The sequence below is a fragment of the Aphelocoma coerulescens genome, chromosome 34, assembly GCF_041296385.1.
Source record: "Aphelocoma coerulescens isolate FSJ_1873_10779 chromosome 34, UR_Acoe_1.0, whole genome shotgun sequence".
Classification (NCBI taxonomy): Eukaryota; Metazoa; Chordata; class Aves; order Passeriformes; family Corvidae; genus Aphelocoma; species Aphelocoma coerulescens.
In genome coordinates this window covers 370,940-384,252 of record NC_091045.1, presented here as the reverse complement: position 1 = coordinate 384,252, position 13,313 = coordinate 370,940, and the positions used below count along the sequence as shown (strand labels likewise).

General features: G+C 59.2%; 1 protein-coding gene across 1 annotated transcript in view; it reads right to left on the bottom strand.

Annotated features, from left to right (window-relative positions):
* Window positions 1-4,894: 4,894 nt before the first annotated feature.
* Window positions 4,895-13,313, bottom strand: part of LOC138100510 (zinc finger CCCH domain-containing protein 4-like) — a 33,452-nt gene continuing 25,033 nt past the window's right edge. Inside the window, 4 exon segments of the mRNA XM_068998374.1 lie at window positions 4,895-7,149; window positions 9,982-10,191; window positions 11,557-11,732; window positions 11,734-11,841. Of these exon segments, the coding sequence (XP_068854475.1) occupies window positions 5,852-7,149; window positions 9,982-10,191; window positions 11,557-11,732; window positions 11,734-11,841 (1,792 nt within the window). The 3' untranslated portion in view covers window positions 4,895-5,851.

The window sequence follows — 13,313 nt, the reverse complement described above, 5'->3', positions numbered from 1 at the left end:
ATTTGGGGATATTGGGGGGGATTTGGGGGGATTTCGGGGGTTTTAGGGGAAATTTCGGGAGAATTTGGGGGGGTTGGGGGGCTTTGGGGACTTTGAGGGGGTTTGAGAGGGATTTGGGGGGTTTGGGGTGAATTTGGGGACATTGGAGGGGATTTGGGGGGATTTTGGGGACATTGGGGGGGCTTTGGGGTCACTTGGGGGTCACACGGGACCCCCAAATCGGGAGGCCCCGCCCCGCCCCCCCCCGGCTCCAGCTGTTGGGAACATCTGGGCAGGAAGCGCCGCCCCTCCCCCCCCCCCCCCCATTTCCTGCTGCGGTCCCGGAAAAATTTGAGGGAAAATGACCCGAAAATGGGAAAAAAAACCTCCGAGAACCCCAAAAACTCACCCGGGATCCCCAAAAATCGCCCCGGGACACCGCAAAATCCCCCCCAGGACCCCAAAAACTGCCCCGGGACCCCCAAACTTGCCCCAAATTCCCCCCCGGGACCCCCAAAATCCCCCTCAGGGACCCCCAAAATCCCCCCGGGACCCCCCCATGACCCCCCAAAATCCCCCCAGGGACCCCAAAACCCCGCCCGGGACCCCCAAAATTCTCCCCAGGACCCCCCAAAATCCCCCCCGGGACCCCCCAAAATCCCCTGGGACCCCTCAAGATCCCCAAAATCCCCCCAGGGACCCTCAAAATCCCCCGGGACCCCCAAAATCCCCCCGGGACCCCCCCCAGGACCCCCCAAAATCCCCCCAGGGACCCCAAAACCCCCCCCGGGACCCCCAAAATTCTCCCCAGGACCCCCCAAAATCCCTCCCGGGACCCCCCAAAATCCCCTGGGACCCCTCAAGATCCCCAAAATCCCCCCAGGGGACCCTCAAAATCCCCCGGGACCCCCAAAATCCCCCCGGGACCCCCCAGGACCCCCCAAAATCCCCCCAGGGACCCCAAAACCCCCCCCGGGACCCCCAAAATTCTCCCCAGGACCCCCCAAAATCCCTCCCGGGACCCCCCAAAATCCCCTGGGACCCCTCAAGATCCCCAAAATCCCCCCAGGGACCCCCAAAATCCCCCCCGGGACCCCCCCAGGACCCCCCAAATCCCCCCAGGGACCCCAAAATTCTCCCCAGGACCCCCCAAAATCCCCCCGGGACCCCCAAAATCCCCCGGGACCCCCCCAGGACCCCCCAAAATCCCCCCGGGACCCCCAAAATCCCCCCGGGACCCCCAAATCCCCCCAGGGACCCCCCAAAATCTCCCCAAAATTCCCCCCGGGACACCCCCAGACCCCCCCGGGACCCCCAAATTTTGAGCCCAGCCCGGTTCATTTGCATATATTTACATATTTATTACACCGTCCCCACCCCTCCCCCTCCCCCTCCCCGCGGCCCCCCCCGAGGGGCCCCAAAAATTCCCTAAAAAAAAAAAAAAATCCAAAAAAACCCAAAAAAAACCCCAAAAAATCCCAATCCCGAGAAATCCTTTTACAAAAATTCCCGGATTTCCCCCCAAAAAAACGCCCAGGGAAAAAAAAGGTGGAATAATAAAGGATAAAAAAAAGCAGCGGGTTTTGGGTGGGAAAATCCCGATTTTGGGTGGGAAAATCCCGATTTTTTTGGGTGGAAAAATCTCAAATTTTGGGTGGAGAAATCCCGAGTTTTGGGGCGGAAAATCCCAAGTTTTGGGTGGGAAAATCTCAATTTTTTGGGGTGGGAAAATCCCAAATTTTGGGGTGGAAAATCCTGATTTTTGCGTGGGAAAATTCCGATTTTTTGGGGTGGAAAATCCCAAATTTTGGGTGGAGAAATCCCGAGTTTTGGGTGGGAAAAACCCAAATTTTGAAAATCCTGATTTTTGTGGGGGAAAATCCTGATTTTTGGGTGGGAAATTGCAAATTTTGGGTGGGAAAATCCCGTTTTTTGGGTGGGAAAATCCCGATTTTGGGGGGCAAAATCCCAATTTTTGGGGGTGGGAAAATCCCAATTTTTGGCGTGGAAAATCCTGATTTTTTTGGGTGAAAAATCTCGATTTTTTTGGGTGGGAAAATCCCAAATTTTGGGTGGAATATCTCGATTGTTTTGGGGTAGAAAATCCCGATTTTGGGAGAAAAATCCCAATTTTGGGGTAGAAAAATCCTGATTTTGGGGTGGAAAATCCTGATTTTGGGGTAGAAAATCCCAATTTTTGGGTGGAAAATCCCGATTTTGAGGTGAAAAATCCCAATTTTGTGGTAGAAAATCCTGATTTTTTGTTTGAAAAATCCCGATTTTGGGGTAGAAAATCCCGATTTTGGGGTAGAAAATCCCGATTTTGGGGCTTTTTTCCGGGCCCCTCTCGGCGGTGGCGGCTGCTCCCAGACTGGAATTTTTTTTCCCCAAAAAAACCCTTTCCCGGGGGTTTTTGTCCCAAAATTCCGCTCCCAAATTGCCCGGAATTGGCGTTTTTGAGGTGGGAAAATTCCCCCTTTTCCAGCTCCAAATTCCCCCGAGGGAAAAAGGGGAAAATTCAGGATTTTGGGTCCGTTTTTCCCTTTTTTTTCCATTTTTTTAAACATTTTGGAGAAATTTTAACCATTTTTTGGGGGATTTCTTTTCATTTCTTTGAGTTTTTATTTAAATTTTTTTGGGGGGTTTTCTTGGAGCTTTTCCAAATTTTTGGGGGGGATTTTTGGGGCATTTCTGCTGCTTTCCCCACGTTTTTTGGGTGGATTTTGATTGATTTCGGGGTTTCTTTTTTTCCCAGCGCATTTTTAGGGATTCCAGGTCGATTTTTTTTCCCATTTTTCGGCTTTTTCGGTGATTTTGGTTTTTTTTTTTCACGTGGAATTCCGGAGCTCTCAATCCTTTGATCGTTTTTGGGTGGATTTGAATCTTTTTTTCTCCCAATTTCTTTGATTTTTGGGGCATTTTCGTTCCCATTTTTATTTTCTTCTCAATTCTTTTTTTTCTGGCTTCGATTTTTCCCATTTTTATTTTCATATTTTTTCCCACGTTTTTTACCTTTTTCCTCTTATTTTTTCACGGCTTTTTTCGGTTCCATTCTTGGCGTTTTCTCCAGGATTTCTGCCCATTTTTAGCCACTTTTGGACTTTTTTTTTGGACTTTTGGACTTTTTTTTTTTTGATTTTTGGACTTTTTTTCCCCCCAATTTTGGGGATTTTCGTGTGATTCTGATTTTTTCCCTCATTTTTATTCATTTCTACTCGGATTTTTCAACATTTTCCAGGTATTTTTATTGGATTTCGGGTCACTTTCGATCATTTGGGGGCATTTTTGGTGCCATTTCAGACGTTTTTTCCCCGTTTTGCCTCGATTTTGATGCATTTGACATTATTTGGGATTTTTCCCCGTTTTTTTTCTGTGGTTTTATGGGGTTTTCGTGCTGCTTTTGGGTGTATTTCACATTTTTCCTGCATTTCTGCCCCATTTTCCCCGTTTTTATCCACCTTTTGTCATTTTCCCTGCATTTTTCCTGCTTTCCCCCATTTTTTCTCCATTTTTTATTCTTTCCCCCCCTTTTTTCGCATCGTTTCCCCCATTTTTTACCATTTTTGATCGTTTTTCTCCCGCTTCCCAAAGAAAAATCGGAGCCAGAGCCTCAAATCCCCCCCAAAATTCTCATTTAATCCCCTGGGAAAACGGAACCTCGGGAGTTTTGGGGCAAAAAAATCCGATTTTGGGGTCTCCTCACTGCTCAAACCCTCCGAACTTGGGGCTTTTTTTTAAGCCAAAATTGGGATTTTTTGGGGGGGAAAAAACCCTCGGGAATTTGGGGGAGAATCCGGGATTTATTTACAATTTTTATGGCTGAGGCCGGGGGGGGGGAGGGGAGGGAAAGGCCCCAAAAAGGGACAAAATTCCCCCAAACGGCCCCAAAATCCAGCCCGGGGACCGGAGCTGCTGCCGGGGCCAATCCCGGCAGGGGTGGGAATTTTGGGGAATTTTCTTCTTTTGGGGTGGATTGAATTTTCTGAGAGGAATTTTGGGGAGAAATTCGGTGGATTTGGGTTTTTTGGGGTCGGATTTGGGGGATTTGGGTTTTTTGAGGTCAGATTTGGGGTTTTTGGGGTCAGATTTGGGGGGTTTGGGGTCAGATTTGGGGGCTTTGGGTTTTTTGGGGTCGGATTTGAGGGTTTTGGGTCGGATTTGGGGGTTTTGGGGTCAGATTAGGGTTTTTTGGGGTCGGATTTGGGGGTTTTGGGGTCGGATTTGGGGGTTTTGGGGTCAGATTTGGGCTTTTTGAGGTCAGATTTGGGGATTTGGGGTTTTTGGGGTCAGATTAGGGTTTTTTGGGGTCGGATTTCGGGGTTTTGGGGTTGGATTTGTGTTTTTTGGGATCGGATTTGGGGGTTTTGGGTCGGATTTGAGGTCAGATTTGTGTTTTGTGGAATCGGATTTGGGGGTTTTGGGTCGGATTTGGGGGTTTTGGGGTCGGATTTGGTTTTTTTGGGATCGGATTTGGTCTTCTTGGTGTTGGATTTGGGTCAGATTTGGTTTTTTTGGGGGCAAGTTCAGATTTTGGGTCGGATTTGGGCTGGTTTGGATCAAATTTGGTGCTTTTGGGCTCAGAACTGAGATTTTTTGTGTTGCATTTGGGGTTTTTTGGGGTCAGATTTGGACTTTTTAGGGGCGGCTTTGGATTTTCCAGGGCCTATTTGCCCCCAATTCCAGTTTTTAGGATGAACCCACCTTTGCCAGGGCTCAAATTTCACCTTTTTATGGCCAATTCCCAATTCCCTGGGGCCGATTTTCCCTCCAGCCTCGGATTTTGGGTCCATCTGGGAGGATTCTGAGTGGATTTGGGGTGGATCTGGGTGGATTTTGGGTGGATCTGGGCGGATTTGGATGGATTTTGGGTGGATTTGGATGGATTTAGGCAGACTCTGCCGAATTTTGGGTAGATTTGGGCAAACCCTGCTGAATTTTGGGTAGATTTGGGTGAACCCCACTGGATTTTGGGTGAACCCCACTGGATTTTGGGTGGATTTGGGTGAACCCCACTGGATTTTGGGTGGACCTGGTTGGATTTTGGGTAGATTTAGGCAAACCCCACTGGATTTTGGGTAGATTTGGGTGAACCCCACTGGATTTTGGGTAGATTTGGGCAAACCCCGCTGGATTTTGGGTAGATTTAGGCAAACCCCACTGGATTTTGGGTAGATTTGGGCGAACCCCACTGGATTTCGGGCAGATTTGGGCAGACCCTGCTGGATTTTGGGTGGACCTGGCTGGATTTTGGGTAGATTTGGGTGAACCCCACTGGATTTCGGGCAGATTTAACCAAACCCCACTGGATTTTTGGTGGACCTGGTTGGATTTCGGGCAGATTTGGGCAAACCCCGCTGGATTTTGGGTGGACCTGGTTGGATTTTGGGTGGCTTTGGGCAAACCCCACTGGATTTCGGGCAGATTTGGGCAAACCCCACTGGATTTTGGGTGGACCTGGTTGGATTTCGGGCACCTTTAACCAAACCCCACTGGATTTCGGGCAGATTTAACCAAACCCCACTGGATTTCGGGCACCTTTAACCAAACCCCACTGGATTTTGGGTGGACCTGGTTGGATTTTGGGCAGATTTGGGCAAACCCCGCTGGATTTCGGGCAGATTTGGGCAGACCCCACTGGATTTTGGGTGGACCTGGTTGGATTTCGGGCAGATTTAACCAAACCCCACTGGATTTTGGGTGGACCTGGTTGGATTTCGGGCACCTTTTAACCAAACCCCACCGCATTTCGGGCAGATTTAACCAAACCCCACCGCATTTCGGGCAGCTTTCGGCGAACCCTGCCGCCTTTCGGGCACGCCCACCCGAATTCCGGGTGCGTTTGGGACCTTTGCCACCCCCCCGTGCCCGGCCCTCACTGGCAGAAGGGCGAGGCCGTGGGGTCGAAGCCCTTGAAGACGTCCTTGAGCGAGGCCTTGTCCCCGTCCTCGGGGGGGTCCCTGGCGGGGCTGCCCCCCGGGAAGGGGCTCCCGGCGCCGGGCCGGCCGCCGGCCTTGGCCAGGCCGAACACGGGGGGCACGGGGGGCACCGGGAGGTTGTGGAGGCCGGGCTGGCCGCTGCCCCCCTCGCCCGCGCCGCCGGCCTTGGGCCGGGGCCGGTTGTAGCTGTTGTACCTGTCCGTGGGCTCCGGCCGCTCGCCGCCGTCCGGCTGCTCCAGCGCCGAGCGCCGCACGAACGGCGGCTCCTTGGCCTTGCCCGGCGTTTTCCCGGCGTCGGCTTTTTGGGACGAATTCCCGTCGCTTTGGGGTTCTTTCCCCGAGCTGGAAGTCCGGGGGTCGTAGAGGCTGATGGCGCTCAGGACGCTGCTCTGGCCGCCGCCGCCGCCCCAGCTCAGCCGGGGGTCGTAGGGGGCGATGGCCGGGCCGGAGTCCGGCGGAGCCGCTTCGGCCGCCCGGGAGCTGCCGCATTCCAGGGATTTCTGCAGCCGGGGGTCGGCGGGGCCTTTGCGCACGCGGGGGTCGCTGGGTTTGTCCCCTCCCGAGGCCGTGACAGTTTTGAGGATCCGCGAGAGCAGCTCGAAGTCGGGCAGCGCCGCCGAGCCGGGCTCGCCGCCGGCCGGCCGCTGCTGCTGCCGCGGGTCCGAGGGGCCGCAGGGCGGCCGGAGCAGGCGAGGGTCGGGCACGGCCACGGGAAGGGGATCCTGCTTGGGGACGGGCAGCGGGATGAGATCCTCGGGGCTCCAGAGCACGGAGCGGGCGAAGGGCGGCCGCAGCAGCAGCACGTCCTTGCGGATGTGCGAGAACTGCTGCAGCTGCGAGCGCGGGTCCCGCTGGCAGTGCCCGGGAACGGCGTCCAGGGGGATGCTCAGGGGTTTATCCCGCAGGATCCGCTCGCCCTCCTCGTCCTCGGCTGCGCCGGACGCGGCGGCCGCCGGCGTTTTTTGGGGTGGCTCCGCCTTGGGGCCGTGCCGGGCCAGCCGCGGGTCCGAGGGGCCGGGCTCGGCCGGGAGCGGCTCGGAATTCCGGGCCAGCCGGGGGTCGCGGAGCCGGGGGTCGGCGGGACGGGGGGGTCTCTGCAGCCGGGGGTCGCTGGGGGGGTCCCCGGAAGGGTTCTGGGGTCGGGCCGAGCTCTGCTGGCGCAGGGATTTGAGGATGGAGGTGACGCTGCTGCCGCCGTCGTCCTCGTCGCTCGAGTACCAACTGCCGGGGTCTCCTGGGAGAGGCGGGGGGAAAAGGAGGGAAAAATCAGGGAAAGGGGGGGGAAAAAGGGTAAAAAAACCAACGAAGGGATCCTCAAAAGGATCCTGGGTTAGGGTGAAAAACAAAACCAGGCAAGTTCCGGCCTGGCTGCCCCCGTTTTCAGCCCAAAAATTCCCAGAGAAGAGGAAATATCCGGCTCTTCCTCCTCTTCCTCCTCCTCCTCCTCCTCCTCTGGAGCGATTTTGCCGCATTTCAACCCAAATCTGCCTCCTCCTCCTCCCCCAGAGCTTCCCACTTCCAGGGCTTTTGTTCCCTAAAAAATCCCAGCCCCAGCAGGGCCCTGAGGGCTCCGAGATCCCCGAGAGGCAGAGCCGGGGTTGGAGTCAGGATCAGGATTAGGGATCAGGCTCAGGCTTAGGACCAGGACCAGGATCAGGGATTGGGCTCAGGATCAGTGACCGGGATCAGGGCTCAGGGAGCAGGATCAGGGACTGGGATCAGGGATCAGGGACTGGGATCAGGGCTCAGGGATCTGTGACTGGGCTCAGGACCAGTGACCGGGCTCAGGCTCAGGGACCAGGCTCAGTGACCGGGACCAGGGACTGGGATCAGGATCAATGACTGGGCTCAGGCTCAGGCTCAGGCTCAGGCTCAGGCTCAGGGCTCAGTGACCGGGCTCAGGCTCAGGCTCAGGCTCAGGGACCGAGATCAGGGCTCAGGCTCAGGCTCAGGGCTCAGGCTCAGGGCTCAGGCTCAGTGCCCGGGCTCAGGCTCAGGCTCAGGCTCAGGGACTGGGATCAGGGCTCAGTGCCCAGGCTCAGTACCCAGAGCTCAGTACCCAGAGCTCAGTACCCACACTCAGTACCCACACTCAGTACCCACACCCAGTACCCACACTCAGTACCCAGAGCTCAGTACCCACACTCAGTACCCACACTCAGTACCCACACTCAGTACCCAGAGCTCAGTACCCACACTCAGTACCCACACTCAGTACCCACACCCAGTACCCACACTCAGTACCCACACTCAGTACCCACACTCAGTACCCACACTCAGTACCCACACTCAGTACCCACACCCAGTACCCACAGCTCAGTACCCACACTCAATACCCACAGCTCAGTACCCACACTCAGTACCCACACTCAGTACCCAGAGCTCAGTACCCACACTCAGTACCCACACTCAGTACCCACACTCAGTACCCACACTCAATACCCACACTCAGTACCCACACTCAGTACCCACACTCAGTACCCACACTCAGTACCCAGAGCTCAGTACCCACACTCAGTACCCACACTCAGTACCCACACTCAATACCCACACTCAGTACCCACACTCAGTACCCACACCCAGTACCCACACTCAGTACCCACACCCAGTACCCACACTCAGTACCCACACTCAGTACCCACACTCAGTACCCACACTCAGTACCCACACCCAGTACCCACAGCTCAGTACCCACACTCAGTACCCAGAGCTCAGTACCCACACTCAGTACCCACAGCTCAGTACCCACACTCAGTACCCACACTCAGTACCCAGAGCTCAGTATCCACACTCAGTACCCACACTCAGTACCCACACTCAGTACCCACAGCTCAGTACCCACAGCTCAGTACCCACACTCAGTACCCACACTCAGTACCCACACCCAGTACCCACACTCAATACCCACACTCAGTACCCACACTCAGTACCCACACTCAGTACCCAGAGCTCAGTACCCACACTCAGTACCCACACTCAGTACCCACACTCAGTACCCACACTCAATACCCACACTCAGTACCCACACTCAGTACCCACACTCAGTACCCAGAGCTCAGTACCCACACTCAGTACCCACACTCAGTACCCAGAGCTCAGTACCCACACTCAGTACCCAGAGCTCAGTACCCAGAGCTCAGTACCCACACTCAGTACCCACACTCAGTACCCACACTCAGTACCCACAGCTCAGTACCCACACTCAGTACCCACACTCAGTACCCACAGCTCAGTACCCACACTCAGTACCCACACTCAGTACCCACACTCAGTACCCACACTCAATACCCACACTCAGTACCCACACTCAGTACCCACACCCAGTACCCACACTCAGTACCCACACTCAGTACCCACAGCTCAGTACCCACACTCAGTACCCACACTCAGTACCCACACTCAGTACCCACACTCAATACCCACACTCAGTACCCACACTCAGTACCCACACTCAGTACCCAGAGCTCAGTACCCACACTCAGTACCCACACTCAGTACCCAGAGCTCAGTACCCACACTCAGTACCCACACTCAGTACCCACACTCAGTACCCAGAGCTCAGTACCCACACTCAGTACCCACACTCAGTACCCAGAGCTCAGTACCCACACTCAGTACCCACACTCAGTACCCACACTCAGTACCCAGAGCTCAGTACCCACACTCAATACCCACACTCAGTACCCACACTCAGTACCCACACTCAGTACCCACAGCTCAGTACCCACACTCAGTACCCACACTCAGTACCCACACTCAGTACCCAGAGCTCAGTACCCACACTCAGTACCCACACTCAGTACCCAGAGCTCACTACCCACAGCTCAGTACCCACACTCAGTACCCACACTCAGTACCCAGAGCTCAGTACCCACACTCAGTACCCACACTCAGTACCCACACTCAGTACCCACAGCTCAGTACCCACAGCTCAGTACCCACACTCAGTACCCAAGCTCGGTACCCAGGGTTCAGTACCCACACTCAGTACCCACAGCTCAGTACCCAAGCTCGGTACCCCGGGCTCCGTGCCCGGCCCCGCAGGTTGCCCGCTGCCCGCGCTCACCGTCGTCGTGCTGGCGCTCGCCGCGGGCGCCGTCGGGCGCTCTGCGGGCGCCGTCGGGCGGGCGCTGCTGGCGGTGCCGGATGCGCAGGAACAGCGCCCGCTGCGCCGAGGGCAGGAACTCGGGCACAGCCCCCCCGGGCGGGGACCCCTCGGGCCCCAAGCGCCGCTCGCCCCCCGCGCCCTCCGCGGCCTCCAGGGCGCCGAAAGCGTCTGGGGGTGAAAGGATGGCAGTGCCAGGGGGGTGGGGGGAGAAATGGGGGGGGTTTGGGGGGATTTGGGGGGAAATGGGGGGATTTGGGGGGAAAACAACGGGGATTGGGGAGAGAAATGGGGGGGATTTGGGGGGGTTTGGGGGGGAAATGGGGGGGGTTGGGGGTGAAAATGGGGGGACTTGGGGGGATTTGGGGGGATTTGGGGGGAAAATGGGGGGATTTGGGGGGGAAAACAACGGGGATTGGGGAGAGAAATGGCGGGGGGGAGGGGAGGGAGGGGATTTGGGGGAAAAACGGGGGATTGGGAAGAGAAAACAGCCCAAACTGGGACCCTGCACCCAAACTGGGATCCTGCACCCAAACTGGGATCCTGTGCCCAAACTGGGACCCTGCACCCAAACTGGGACCCTGCACCCAAACTGGGACCCTGCGCCCAAACTGGGATCCTGTGCCCAAACTGGGATCCTGTGCCCAAACTGGGACCCTGCACCCAAACTGGGACCCTGCACCCAAACTGGGACCCTGCACCCAAACTGGGATCCTGTGCCCAAACTGGGACCCTGCGCCCAAACTGGGATCCTGTGCCCAAACTGGGACCCCGTGCCCAAACTGGGACCCTGCACCCAAACTGGGCCCCTGCACCCAAACTGGGACCCTGCACCCAAACTGGGACCCTGTGCCCAAACTGGGACCCCGTGCCCTAACTGGGACCCCGTGCCCTAACTGGGACCCTGTGCCCAAACTGGGACCCTGTGCCCAAACTGGGATCCCGTGCCCAAACTGGGACCCTGTGCCCAAACTGGGACCCTGTGCCCACCCCGGGATTCTGCACCCAAACTGGGACCCCGTGCCCAAACTGGGACCCTGTGCCCAAACTGGGACCCCGTGCCCAAACTGGGAACCCGTGCCCAAACTGGGACCCCGTGCCCAAACTGGGACCCTGCACCCAAACTGGGACCCTGCACCCAAACTGGGATCCTGTGCCCAAACTGGGACCCTGTGCCCAAACTGGGACCCTGCACCCAAACTGGGATCCCGTGCCCAAACTGGGACCCCGCGCCCAAACTGGGCCCCTGCACCCAAACTGGGACCCTGTGCCCAAACTGGGATCCTGTGCCCAAACTGAGACCCTGCACCCAAACTGGGACCCTGCACCCAAACTGGGATCCTGTGCCCAAACTGGGATCCCGTGCCCAAACTGGGGATCCCGTGCCCAAACTGGGATCCTGTGCCCAAACTGGGACCCTGCGCCCAAAGTGGGATCCCGTGCCCAAACTGGGACCCTGCGCCCAAACTGGGCCCCTGCACCCACCCCTGGGCCCCTGCCCCCCCCCAGGACCCTGTGCCCACCCCCCCGTCTCACCTGGCTCCCCCATGCCCGCGGGCTCCATCTCCAGCCCCTCCTGGGGGTAGAACCCCTCGTAGAACCCCGGCGGTGCCGCTGCCGGCCCCGGGCCCGGCGGGAGCAGCCCCGAGTGGGGGTGGGGCGGCTCCTCGGGGCCCCCCCCGGCGCCGTAGGGCAGCAGGGGGGGCCCCCCCCCCGGGGCCCAGCTCCGGGTGCAGCTCCGGGTGCAGCTCCGGGGGCAGGGGGGGCCCGGGGGGACCCCCGGGGGGGCCCGGGAAGCGCGGGGGGGGCGGCCCCGGGTGCCTGGGGGGGGGGAGGGGGGGAACAGAGGGGAAAAGGGGGGGATGGGATTGAGGGGGAGGGGCGGGGGTTACAGCTCTGCCCCCCAGGTGCCCTCACCTGACACCCAAGGTGCCCCCCAAGGTGCCCCCCAAGGTGTGCCCAGGTGCCTCCAGCTGCCCCCCAGGTGCCTCCAGCTGCCCCCCAGGTGCCCCCCAGATGCCCCCCAGGTTCCCCCAGGTACCCTCCTCTACCCCCCAGGTGCCCCCAGCTGCCCTTCCCTGCCCCTGAGGTGCCCCCCAGGTACCCCCAGGTGCCCCCCAGGTGCCCTCACCTGATCCCCAGGTTCCCCCAGGTGCCCGCAGGTGCCCCCAGGTACCCCCAGGTGCCCCCCAGGTACCCCCAGGTACCCCCAGGTGCCCCCAGGTGCCCTCCCCTGCCCCCCAGGTGCCCGCAGGTGCCCTCACCTGATACCCAGGTACCCCCAGGTACCTCCAGGTACCCCCAGGTGCCCCCCAGGTACCCCCCAGGTGCCCCCCAGGTACCCCCAGGTGCCCGCAGGTGCCCCCCAGGTGCCCTCACCTGACTCCCAGGTGCCCCCAGGTGCCCCCCAGGTGCCCGCAGGTGCCCTCACCTCATACCCAGGTACCCCCAGGTACCTCCAGGTACCCCGCAGGTGCCCCCCAGGTTCCCCCAGGTGCCCGCAGGTGCCCCCAGGTGCCCCCCAGATGCCCCCAGGTACCTCCAGGTGCCCTCCCCTGCCCCCTAGGTGCCCCCCAGGTGCCCTCACCTGACTCCCAGGTACCCCCAGGTAGCCCCAGGTACCCCCAGGTGCCCCCCAGGTGCCCTCCCCTGCCCCCCAGGTACCCCCAGGTGCCCCCAGGTACCCCCAGGTGCCCTCCCCTGCCCCCCAGGTACCCCCAGGTGCCCCCGGGTGCCCCCAGGTGCCCTCCCCTGCCCCCCAGGTACCCCCAGGTACCCCCGGGTGCCCCCAGGTGCCCTCCCCTGCCCCCCAGGTACCCCCAGGTACCCCCAGGTGCCCCCCAGGTACCCCCCAGGTGCCCCCCAGGTACCCCCAGGTGCCCGCAGGTGCCCTCCCCTGCCCCCCAGGTGCCCCCAGGTGCCCCCAGGTGCCCCCCAGGTGCCCTCCCCTGCCCCCCAGGTACCCCCAGGTACCCCCAGGTGCCCCCAGGTACCCCCAGGTGCCCTCCCCTGCCCCCCAGGTGCCCCCAGGTACCCCCCAGGTGCCCCCCAGGTACCCCCAGGTGCCCGCAGGTGCCCTCCCCTGCCCCCCAGGTGCCCCCAGGTGCCCCCAGGTGCCCCCCAGGTGCCCTCCCCTGCCCCCCAGGTACCCCCAGGTACCCCCAGGTGCCCCCAGGTACCCCCAGGTGCCCTCCCCTGCCCCCCAGGTACCCCCAGGTGCCCCCAGGTACCCCCAGGTGCCCTCCCCTGCCCCCCAGGTACCCCCAGGTGCCCCCAGGTGCCCCCCAGGTGCC